Below are 13032 nucleotides of genomic sequence, written 5' to 3' on the forward strand. Positions count from 1 at the left end.
CAACCAGCACCAGTTACCTGCCTGTTTATTGAAAACGCCTCTGACTCTTTGCCTGTGATCCCGGACCCGCTCGACTACTTCTGTGTTCTCCAGCCCCGGTAATCTTGACCTGCCTTCCGTCCCTCTTCTACGAATACCGCCTAGTCCTTGACTGTACTGCTGCTTCGTTTCAATTGCTGTTGTGTGTGTGTTTCCCCCAGGACTTCCCGGATCATCCAGCTCCTGCCTTCGCTGTTCGGCTACTGGGGGAACACACACACGCAGACTCTTGGAACTCCTGTACCCCCCCCGGAACCCCTGAAACCCCCAACCCTTAAATAAACTTTTGAACGTGACGCAATTGTGGTCCTCGTCCTGTTTGGTGTCTGACAGTACGATCTGACCAAACATGGACCCAGCGCACGGTCGAACCAGCATGGAAACCGACGAACCAGAACCACCCACCGCCATGCAACGCCTGGAAGAGACAGAGAGAGAGGTAAACCGCAACACTGCTGACATTGCCTCCCTACTTCAAGCCGGCTTGAGCCAGCGTCAGCAGTTCCAGCAGCAACAGCAACAACTTGCAATGATCATTCAACTTCTCACCAACCTTTCTCCTCTGCCTGCTCCCACCGGCCCAGCCCCAGCCAGCCTGCTCACCGGCCCAGCACCCGAGTCTCCTGCCCAGTCCACTGCTACCGTGGCTGCCGGAGCCCCAGAACCCAGGATCGGCAATCCAGAGCGGTTCAGCGGCGACCCAACCCAGGTACGGGCGTTCCTGACGAGCTGCCGTGTCCAGTTTACCCTGCAACCCAGGACTTTTGCCACTGAAGGGGCGAGGGTCGGTTACGTGATCACTCACCTGACGGGCCGAGCTCGACTCTGGGGAACGGCGGAGTTCGAGCGCCAGACCCCAGCATGTGCAACCTTCAACCTATTCGCAGAGGAGATGCTCAAGGTATTCGATTTGGAACCCACAATAGCCGAGGCATCTCGGATCCTGATGAGTATTCGCCAAGGCAGAAGGACTGTTGCGGATTACTCCATCGACTTTCGAACCGTGGCAAGTCGGAGCTCCTGGAACATGGAAGCATTGGTGGATGCTTTCCTCCACAGCCTGGCGGACTACATAAAGGACGAGCTGGTTTCCCATGATCAACCCCCCACTCTTGATGAAGCCATTGCTCTGGCTGTCCGCATCGACCGCAGGATCCAGGCCCGCCGTCATGAGAGAGGGCGCCAGAGTCCATCCACCAGCACACGGAGTGTCCCAACTGCCCTTCTGTCCGCACCTGCCACACCATCTAGCCAGCCGGACCAGTCTGAACCGATGGAGATCGGCCGCACCTCCCTAACCCCTGCAGAGCGCCAGCGACGCATCACCTCCAACTTGTGCCTGTACTGTGGTGGTGATGGTCATCGAGTCGCCACCTGTCCAGCAAAAGCCGGAGCTCACCAGATGTAGGAGGAATCCGGATGAGCTCAATGAACATTCAGCCCTCCATCAGCCGTAAACCCCTCATCCAAGTCTGTCTTCACCTGTCTGATTCCACCCACACCCTGGCAGCCCTGGTGGACTCTGGCGCAGAAGCAAACGTTATTGACACAGGACTTGCTCGTCAGCTGGGCTTGGAAAGCCATCGCTTGTCCACTCCTGTTCCAGCCCGGGCCCTGGACGGTCACGCAATTGGCACAGTTACCAGCATCACAGCCCCCATCTCAATGATGGTGTCAGGAAACCACCGAGAGACCATCCGCTTCCACCTGCTCAGCTCTCCAGGCCAACCCCTAATCCTGGGCTACCCTTGGCTCCGTCTCCACAATCCTCACCTCGATTGGGCCTCCGGAACTGTGAAAGAGTGGGGAAATGCCTGCCACCTGACCTGTTTGCGTGCTGCCTCGCTGCCCCCCGGCTCAGTACCCCCCAGCATTGCCCACGACATTTCTAATGTTCCTGAATGTTACCATGGCCTCCGAGAGGTGTTCAACAAGACCAAAGCCACATCTCTGCCCCCACACCGTCCGTACGACTGTGCCATTGATCTCCTCCCTGGGACTGCTCCACCCAAAGGTCACCTCTACTCACTATCCCCTCCTGAAAGAAAAACTATGGAGGATTACATCAGGGACTCCCTGGCAGCTGGACTCATCCGCCCGTCTTCCTCTCCTGCTGGTGCCGGGTTCTTCTTTGTGGGAAAGAAAGATGGTTCTCTTCGCCCCTGCATTGATTATCGAGGTCTGAATGATGTCACAGTGAAGAACCGGTACCCTCTGCCTTTACTCACCTCTGCTTTTGAATTGCTCCAGGGATCCACTATTTTCACCAAACTGGACCTTAGAAATGCTTACCACCTAGTGCGAGTAAGGGAGGGTGACGAGTGGAAGACAGCATTCAACACCCACACCGGCCATTATGAGTACCTGGTAATGCCATTTGGCCTCACCAACGCCCCAGCGGTATTCCAGGCGCTGGTGAATGATGTGCTGCGGGACATGCTGAATAAATTCGTCTTCGTGTACCTGGACGACATCTTAATTTTCTCCAGAACTCTGTCCGAACACACCCGTCATGTCCAGCTGGTTCTTCGACGGCTCCTGGAGAACTCTCTCTATGTCAAGGCGGAGAAATGCGAGTTCCATGCTCAGACTGTGTCATTCCTGGGATACATCGTCGCTGAAGGCAATATCCAGATGGACCCCGCAAAGGTCTCGGCAGTTACCTCCTGGCCAGTTCCGGGGAATAGGAAGAAGCTGCAGCAATTCCTCGGTTTTGCCAATTTCTACCGGAAATTCATCCGGAACTACAGCTCCGTCGCCGCTCCCCTCACAGCTCTGACCAGCATCAAACACCCCTTTTCCTGGACCCCAGAGGCCAACACAGCCTTTCATACCCTCAAGGCCCGGTTCACCACTGCCCCCATCCTCCAGATGCCGGATTCAGACCGGCAGTTCGTTGTCGAGGTGGATGCCTCAGACGTGGGAGTCGGGGCCATACTCTCTCAACGGGCAGAGGAGGACAACAAGTTGCACCCCTGTGCATTTTTCTCTCGCCGGCTTTCACCTGCAGAGCGCAATTATGATGTTGGAAACCGTGAGCTGTTGGCTGTCAAGCTTGCCCTGGAGGAGTGGCGTCACTGGCTGGAGGGGTCCACAGTTCCGTTCCTGGTCTGGACCGATCACAAAAACCTCGAATACATCCGCAATGCCAAACGTCTTAACCCCAGACAGTCCCGCTGGGCCTTGTTTTTCACCAGATTCAACTTCACCCTGTCATACCGCCCAGGTTCTCGGAACACCAAGCCGGACGCTCTCTCCCGTCAGTTTCATAAGGATGACGCCCCTTCCCAGGAACCTGCATCAATTCTGCCCGATCCCTGCGTCGTAGCTGCCCTGACCTGGGATATTGAGGAGGAAATTCAAGAGGCCCTCCGTGACCATCCCAGTCCCAGTGCATGCCCAGACGGTCGTCTCTTCGTCCCAGATAATTTGAGGTCCCGGGTCATACAGTGGGGACACAACTCCCGCCTTGCCTGCCACCCGGGCTCCGCCCGCACCTGCCATCTCCTTGCCCAGCGCTTTTGGTGGTCGTCTTTGAGAAGGGATGTCCGAGAATTCGTCCGTGCCTGCCCCACCTGCAATCAGAACAAGTCCTCCACTCGGCCCCCCGCTGGTTTACTCCAGCCCTTGCCTGTGCCCACACGACCCTGGTCCCACGTCTCCTTGGACTTTGTAACTGGCCTCCCACCATCAGGTGGGATGACTGTCATTCTCACTGTGGTTGACCGGTTTAGCAAGATGGCACACTTCATTCCCCTCCCTAAACTGCCATCTGCCAGAGAGACTGCCCAGGCTGTTCTTGATCATGTCTTCCGTCTACACGGGCTGCCCAGGGATGTTGTCTCTGACCGAGGCCCGCAATTTACCTCTACATTCTGGAAGGAGTTCTGCCGTCTTCTAGGGGCCACAGTGAGTCTCACCTCTGGGTTCCACCCCCAGTCCAATGGTCAATCCGAGCGGGCAAACCAGGAGCTGGAGAAGGCGCTGCGGTGCATGGTTTCTCGCAAACCCCAGGCTTGGGCACAACAACTGATGTGGATAGAGTATGCTCACAACTCCCTCACCTGCTCTGCCACTGGTATGTCACCTTTCCAGTGTGTGTATGGCTACCAGCCCCCCCTGTTCCCCAGCCAGGAAGGAGATGTGTCCTGCCCGTCTGCCCTCGCCTATGCCCGCCGTTGCCGTCGTACCTGGTCACAAGCTCGTGCCACGCTACTCAAGTCAGCTGTCAGCTATGCCACTGGGGCTAACCGCCGAAGATCGCCGGCACCCGCCTACCGTGTTGGCCAGAAGGTGTGGCTGTCAGCCAAGGATCTCCCACTGCGGGTGGAATCGCGTAAACTGGCACCTCGATTCCTCGGCCCGTTCCCTATCCAGAGGGTCATCAGCCCAACCGCAGTCCGGCTCCAGTTGCCAACCTCCATGAGGGTGCACCCTACTTTCCATGTTTCGAAAGTCAAGCCAACGCATGAAAGCCCGCTGGTCCCCGTGCCGCTTCCTCCTCCTCCTCCTCGCCTCGTTGACGGTGGGCTGGTGTACACCGTTCGACGCCTGCTTCGGTCCAGACGGCGAGGTAGGGGCCTCCAGTATCTCGTCGACTGGGAGGGCTATGGACCTGAGGAGAGAACCTGGGTGCCAGCCAGTCGGATTGTGGACCGGACACTCATCGCCGACTTCCACCGTCTGCATCCTGATCAACCTGCAATCCGTAGGGGCCGCCCCAGAGGGGTCCCTAACCGTCCTGCCCGCCCGGCTTCCTGTCATGTGCCTGACCCTGACCCTGTCTCGGTACCTGTCCCGTCTTCTGTCCACGACCCTCCAGCTCCCTCCGAGGATGAGGATGTTCACTCGGACCGCTCGGAGGAATTCTAGCCCTCCACCGGCTCCCCTCCGCCCTCCCGACGTGGTGTCACTCTTGGGGACTTCTGGGGCCGTCCCTTAGGGGGGGGGTTCTGTCATGAGCTCTCTCTCTGCCTGGTAACACGTGCTGATTGAAGTCTGATGACCTCCACCTGTTCCTGCTCTGCTCGGCCTCACCCTCGTTACCTACCAGCTGCACTGCATTCACCACTCATCATGCCCTCTATATAAAGCCTTGCTTTTCAGTCCACACTTGTCAGATCGTCTGCAACCAGCACCAGTTACCTGCCTGTTTATTGAAAACGCCTCTGACTCTTTGCCTGTGATCCCGGACCCGCTCGACTACTTCTGTGTTCTCCAGCCCCGGTAATCTTGACCTGCCTTCCGTCCCTCTTCTACGAATACCGCCTAGTCCTTGACTGTACTGCTGCTTCGTTTCAATTGCTGTTGTGTGTGTGTTTCCCCCAGGACTTCCCGGATCATCCAGCTCCTGCCTTCGCTGTTCGGCTACTGGGGGAACACACACACGCAGACTCTTGGAACTCCTGTACCCCCCCCGGAACCCCTGAAACCCCCAACCCTTAAATAAACTTTTGAACGTGACGCAATTGTGGTCCTCGTCCTGTTTGGTGTCTGACACATTTCCAAAGGCTCTTCCACTCCTCCTCTTCTCTCAGACACTTCATCATTCTTCGTTCCACCCACAAGGGCTCTGAGACACACATCAGTATAAGCAAACTTTTAAAACCTCTCTCTCTCTCATTCAAAAGAGCCTAATCTCTCATTATCATGGCCATGTGCTGGGTCAGAAAAAGACCTGCCACGGTCTCCTCATCTTCATATACTTCCATTTCTCGGAGTCAGACATAATCCAGTCACAGGGAAAAAAGAGAGGGGAGAGGATGTCTGGACTCCATCTCTCTCTCTTTCTCCCTCTTTCTCTTTCTCTTTCTCTCTCTCTCTCTCTCTCTCTCTCTCTCTCTCTCTCTCTCTCCCTCTTTCTCTCTCTCTCACTCTCTCTCACTCTCTCTCACTCTCTCTTCCTCCCCCTCTCTCTGAGGCCTGCTAGAGCTGTCTCATAATGAGATTTGGTTAGCTCTGATTTCTGCGGTGGGAGTGTGCTTCCAGGCCCAAGGTCAACAGCAGAGTGAAGCAGGGGGATGCAGGAGGCAGAGCCAGAGGAAGCCGTTGGCTTGATCTATCATTCTCTCACGAGGACTGAAACCTCCTAATGCCTCCCGACAAGGTCAAGGACAAACACAAACACACACACACACACACACACATACACACACACACACACAGCCCACAACATGCTGTTTAGCCTCTGCCCAGTAGTTACTATATTTTCACTCTTCTGCCAGAAATGTGCCTCTCCTAATGAACCCACTCTACACACCTCTTCTTCTCATTCACTGTAGGTCTGCCCCCGTTCATCTCCATCCCCCCCCCCCCCTCTACCTCCCTCTCTCTCCCTCCTTCTCTCTCTCTCCCCACAGAGGGCTTTGATGATGAGAGAGTGCTGAGATGTGTAGTAGATGTGAGTAGTAGATGTGGCCCTGCGCTGCTCTGGGCTGTGCTCCTAAGATCCCAACGTCACCCTCAGCTTCGGCTTCAGACCCCAGCTCACCATGCCAGTCCCCTTTGAACGCACACACACTCAGGAGCATAGACTGTAAGACTCACAGCTCAGCCCCTAGCTTCACATCTCTCTCTCTCTCTCTCTCTCTCTCTCTCTCTCTCTCTCTCTCTCTCTCTCTCTCTCTCTCTCTCTCTCTCTCTGATTCAGAGGATTCTGGAGTATGCGGGAGGCCACTACTGCGCCGTTCATGCAGCACGGCTGAGAGCTACCTAGCCCCCTCCGGAAAGTGCCGCTCTTAGTGAGAGAGGACAGAGGGAGCGGACGCTAATGAGCATCCCTTGACCCGCTGCCTCTCCAACTGCTTCCTGCCTCCCTTCTATCAGCAGACACACACACACCATTATCGGCTCATCTAGGGTGCACCCTACACAAGAGTAAGAGGAGGTGTGATCTGAGGTAGTTAGCATCCGACTTCAGCAATTCTGGCTGTGTGGTAGCTAAGAGACGAGGAGACACAAGCAAGACTTCCTGTTCCTCCACAGGCAGAGATAGCCAGGATGAGGGAGGCTGAAAGCAGTGTCAGACACCACCTGGATGTGTCAGGTCAGCCATTTGGTCATGTCTTGGCTACAGTCTCCACATCCAGAGCGAGTGGATATCAACTGACCAGAGTAGAAGACGTGGAAGGCGTGCTATTGGTCACCTCATCCAGTCCCCGCTAGAGAGGCCGAGTTGCTGGCTAATGCACCAACTCAGCAAGACGTAAAGTTAATTGACTGAGCAAACCAACCCGTCCACTGCAGTATCCTTGTTTCCACACTTTGCAATGCTTGCTTGCTTACACTTGATTCCATAACTTGATTCCAAAATAAATCCCTTGATTTATTTCCTTAATTTTTCACTGTCAACTAAAAAGTATTTACACATAATCAGCACAAAAACAAACTCCCAACTTTTATAGTTTGTTTTCAAATATATGCAAGAGTGCAGATCTTTTAGTAACACAACACAGCACACTGATTTGATTAGAGCAAAGCTCCTAATTGACCCAATTATATTCTCAGACAACAACAGGGCACAGCACCAAAGCGGAGTACTATCATTTGGGACCTCAGCCAGCCGGCATCTCCCTCCACTCAGTATCTCTGTGCCCGCGTCAGCAGGCTCTTATCTGACCCTGCCGAGGAGCAGAGAGAGGGAAAGAGAGATGGAGAGGAGAGGAGAGGAGAGGAGAGGAGAGGAGAGGAGAGGAGGAAGAAGCGAATGAATCTATAGCAACAGCCTAAGAGGAAACTGGTGCATGGTGCAATCTGGAAGATCACTGAGTCAGGCAAATGCAGCATTAACATGAGAGAGAAAACAGCTCCCTTATGTCTCAATGCTGAGCTGTGTGTGTTTGTGTGTTTGTGTGTGGTGCGTGCGTGTGTGTGTGTGTTCTACTCCTCCAAGCACACTCAAAGCGCTTTACAGAGTAATGCCTATAATTCACTCATTCACTCACAGAGAGATGGCTATGGGAAAACCTTCACTCGATAAAGGACAGTTTGGCAGCACCGTAAGTGCTGGCTGTCAATGGCTGTAACTGTGACAGGGGCAGAAGACTCACCTTGCTTGCGAACGTCCTCCACGGCTGCGATGAGCTCCTCCTTCAGGTCCTGGCTGTCCTTGGCGATCTGCTCGCCCTTTTCCAGAAAGTTCTGAGTGGCCTGCTCCACTGACATGGCCAGCACATGGGCCTTCTTGGAGCGACCCTTCTTCTTACTGGACGGCCCTTTGTTGCTGGTGTTCACCAGCGTGGTCACCTGTTAAAGACAGGAAATGAAAGATGGCATGGTGGTGAGTATCCACATAAATATTTTACTACCCATGTTCACGATAAAAAAAAAAATCCTGCAACTAGTCAGTAATAACATAGTCCACAACCTGCTTGTTTATCTTGACTTGACTTGACTCATTCTCACAAAGTTTACAGCCCATTTAGTAAGGCATGCATTAGATAATCCTTCAAATCATCCTCATGACCCTCATTTTATCATATTGTTAATAAAAAAAAGTCAGTCTTAACTCTATGAACATATGATGCATAGCCTCAGTTAGGAGAAGCAAACAACCACGGTAAACAACATTTAGTGCAGTGCTGCTGCAAATGACCAGCGAATATTACAATCCATCCTTTATTCACTGAATCAATACGAGTATGTTCCACTCACGTTACACACTCCCCCGCTATCACTCAAGAAAGCTGGATGTCCCTGAGAATCCGATAAGCTTCCTATTAAAAATGCTCTTTCAGACAGTGCTCCTTGCCTGAGGCACTGTCTCCATTCTCCATTAACACAACACAACCAAAGAAAGTCTGGAGCTCTAAAATTGAGCTCTCATTGATTTGTTCCTGAGCGAAGCACATAAACACAAGGTTTTGCTCATTTCATGGAGACTTTTAACCGTAAGCAAAATTTATGACCGAATTAGTGTTTATCGAGACCACCTGCTTTCATCTCGTCTTATGCACGTCACATCCTAGAGACACAACTTCAGCATTTGCCCTCAAAGCAGTACGGTAGAAGCTTTAGAAAATGATTCTTCAAACTCACTAAGTTTGCCCATCTATTTTCTGTCTTGGATTCAATGCTTAGATATGGGATGTGGCCCAAGGCTGGGCCTCAGGCTGGCAGGAGGACACATCCCCCCAAGACAGCCTCGCCTCTGTGCCCTGTCTACTGGGGATGCCTCAGCCTAGTAGAACCTTTTGGTTGCCACCCAATGGTGCTCAATTGCAGAGAAACACTAAGGACACTAAACTTGGAGAAGGGCGGGCGGTATTGATGGTGTATCGACCGGCATCAGTGCACAGCTGAGGCAAAATGGCTCCCTTGCCTCAGGACTAAGTGGCAACCAAATAGAACTAAGTACGAAGTACGAAGAACTAAGACGAAGCTCAACAAGAGATTTCAGAATGGCAAGAAACTGGGTCAGACTCACTTACACCGCAACTGCCTGAGATGATGTGTTAATATCAGACACACACAATGCGGAAGACAACGAGGGGGGGGGGGGGGGGGGGGGGGGATAGAAAGAAATGTGCATTGAATGAGCAACAAGCTTTATGTCCCTGTTCTGAGAAGCCATAAAGCATGGCGAGGGATCCATTACCACCAGCAGAAAGTGCTGGCGGATCAGCGAAAATGCCGCCTGCAGCTATGCAACAGCCATGGGGGAATTCGCCGCTGATCGATTAAGCATCTGGACAGATTGAGCCCATTGTGAAAATCAATTTACTTTATAGCCATGACTGAACCAGCCCATATGTAAGTGAGCAAGAAATGTCATCTAAAAAAGACCAAAATGATAAAACACTTAGGCCCAGAGGAAAGAAGTTGAAGCAATGAACATGCTGAAGTTAAAAAGGTTTATTCTAATTAACTATACAAAGGCATCTATATTACATTGACAATAGCTAGGATGGACTTTTCTGAGCCAATGTAGTTAATCACTGCTCTTTGTTCTCAATTCCCAAATGGAACTGTGCTATCTGTTGACAAATCAAACTGACTATCACAGGCTTCAAAATGTCCCTTTTGTGTGTTGGACAACTGGGGATTTAGATCATTTAGTGCACACTCATAATTCGACCAGAAAAACAGAAAACTCTCTCTCTCTCTCTCTCTCTCTCTCTCTCTCTTTCTCTCTCTCTCTCTCTCTCCCCCTCCCTCCCTCTCGAACACTCTATCCTGTAGGAGTAAGCATCTAACTTGGAGCTTTCTCCCCACAGAAAAAGTTGAACAGAGGAGGCATTTAATGCTCCTCTCACAAGCCCTCCAAACATTTTATTTGTCAGGAGAAGTGATTCAGTCTGCTGCGCTTCAGTCTGTCTTCAGTACACTCCCTGGAGGGTTGGAGGGAAGAGGGTTCTACTGAAGGCTCCACCGACACACATACACACACACACACACACACACACTGTGAGCTAATGCCGCTTTGATAAAAACCTGCCACAAAGCTTAAACAGCCCATGTCAGGGGGCCATCTTTGCTACATCGCAGGGGGACTTTCAGGGGGCAACCACCTGCCACATGGCCAAGGCCCCTTTCTGGGCCCTGGCGCTGATGGAAGACTTTGGTTCTCCATACACAGCCCCACCCTAAGGTGCAAGAGCTTTAGTAGTGCTGGCATCATGTTAGGAATGAAGAGAATGTCCTATGTAGAAGATAACACAAACAGATACCTTGTTTCCCTTACGGCCTGATCAAAGCTGGGCTTTAAATAAGACTAGTTGCCACTCCTTGCTTTATTTCCATCGGCGGCCATCGATTTGATCCAAGCCTGCCGCTTGCCCTGCTGCCGTCCTGCGCGGAGCGCTTCATCACTATCATCGCTTGGTCAATACTGGCCATGCGGCTGATTACTTAAGCACAGGCGTTTCATTAGAGGAAAGCACAATCAAAAGGGCCCATCATTTGGTGTGTCGGAGACATAGAGACCGCCTCTGAGCCAGTTAAAGACTGCAGCCAGTGGTGAGGAGGAGTGGGGAGTCTCTCTCTGGGGCAGGACTCCTGTGCTCCAGCCTTAACCTAAAAACATAATTATTTTTTTTTTCTTTTTTCTTTTTTTTTTTTCTTTTTTTTGAGTGTGGCAATACACCACAGACAACGAAGGCACACACACACACACACACACACGCAAACACACACACACACACACACACACACACACACACACACACACACACACACACACACAAACACACACACACACACACACACACACACACAGGCACAGCCTCCTTCTGCAGGAGGGAGAGAGAGAGAGAGCTCTATCTTACTATCACTACCCAGCAACAACACGCTAGCATGCACACCCCATCTCCTTGCATTAATCCCGTTCCTTCATTGTGCTTCATCATGCTTTCTCCCCTCCATGTCTCCCCTCAGGGCAAAGTTGCCAACAGAGGGAGGGACACACTGACGAAGCCTGACATGTCTTTTTTTTATTTGTTTTATTTCCTCTTGTCTCCCCTCTTCTGACTCTGGGGGATGGGGGCGGGGGGGGGTGGGGGGGTGAGCACACTGCCTCTCTCTGGCTACCTCTTTCTGACCTCTGCAGCTCGCCAGTGGGCAGATTTCATCAATCTGTTGGCGCCTGAGTTGGTGCTAATTACTCTTTGCTCCTGCCATCTTACTTCTCAGCAGATGAGACATCCCAGGCTAGATGGCTAGATGTGCTTGAGGATCAAAAGAACCCCACTGCTGTCTGTGCTGCTAGTTTCAAAGATGAACCCATCCTACCCATGTGTACACTGTACTTTAGCTAAGACAAGACCATGTACTATATATGGTGTAGTGTAGACTGTGGATCCTTGCTCGATGTATATTTGATAGCTAAAATGCATGTTTGATGCAAGAACAATGTAATCTTAGAACAGAAAGTCTCATACACAATTAAAATGAACTCTCTACAGAAGCGTTCAATATATCTGTACTTGTGTAGATGAGCCTGGCGGCCACCCACATGCCTGCCGCTTTTTTTCCTTCTCAAAGTGAATAATCTATATGGGAAAGCCTGCATCTCCTAACACAACACGACAAAACAGAAATCCTACTGCTAAAAATAAAACCTCCAATGGGAACTAATACGGCAGTATCAACATATTTGAGCTACTTAGATGTGACAAGTGACATGATTTTAAAAGCACCAAACTAGTGCAGCACAGCCGGGCGAGCCTATTCACAAGGTGTCCACAGAGGGCTTATGGTGAAGAGCGTGGAAATCGTATTTTGCCAGTGTCCCGGGACGAGCACGAGGTCAAGCGGCGCCTGAGAGACATTTCATTTCATGCGAGTTAGGCAACACTGCCTTTATCAACAGCGCATGCGACACATTCTGCGATGTTGCAGTGGTCACACCCGGAGTTCCCACACTCGCACACAGGCAGCAGCCAGGCATGATGACACAGGCCACGACACAGTCATCACTTCACCACCCGCTGAAGTCACGTGGGGGTTAACCATGCAGTAGATTAAAAAAAATCTAAGCCCATTTCTCCAATGCAACTTGCCACACTGTTAACTCAGTCCGTTAAAGAGACAACAACAGCAGTGAGGAAGATAAATGGCCTAATTCAAAGCCCCTGGAGCGAGGCTTATTATGTGCCCGTATAGATGCCAGGGGAAAGTGCGCCCGTGACAGCGAAATGCCAACCAGCTGCTGCCAGGTTCCCACAAGTCTGCGAGACAAAATGGTCAGCAATGCCAAAGCAGTGGGCAGGGGGATGGGGGTGAGGGTGGGGGTCAAGGATTAAGACTATGGAGAAGCAGAGTCCAAACAACGTGGTGGGAGTCTGGCGGAGGAGAGAAACCCCAGCTCTGTAGTCCAACACCGGCTTTTACAAACATGATTGGCAGACTCCATCTCACACAGTGTGTGACTGGAATTCAAGAACGCATTTATTAATCCTGTTTAATCAAAGACAAGCAGAGGAAGAGAGAGAGAGAGAGAGAGAGAGAGAGAGAGAGAGAGAGAGACAGAGAGTGAAAGAGAGGGAGAACAAGAGG

At 51.8% G+C, this 13032-nt stretch overlaps 1 protein-coding gene across 2 annotated transcripts in view; it reads right to left on the reverse strand.

Moving 5' to 3' along the window:
* ctnna2 (catenin (cadherin-associated protein), alpha 2) overlaps positions 1-13032 on the reverse strand; it is a 406672-nt gene that overhangs the window by 318119 nt on the left and 75521 nt on the right. For both annotated transcript variants that reach the window (XM_042088135.1, XM_042088145.1), the window contains exon 3: positions 8088-8283. In XM_042088135.1, coding sequence (XP_041944069.1) covers positions 8088-8283 — 196 coding nt within the window. The remainder of the gene's footprint in view (positions 1-8087; positions 8284-13032) is intronic.

This window comes from Alosa sapidissima, chromosome 1 (genome assembly GCF_018492685.1).
Source record: "Alosa sapidissima isolate fAloSap1 chromosome 1, fAloSap1.pri, whole genome shotgun sequence".
NCBI lineage: Eukaryota > Metazoa > Chordata > Actinopteri > Clupeiformes > Clupeidae > Alosa > Alosa sapidissima.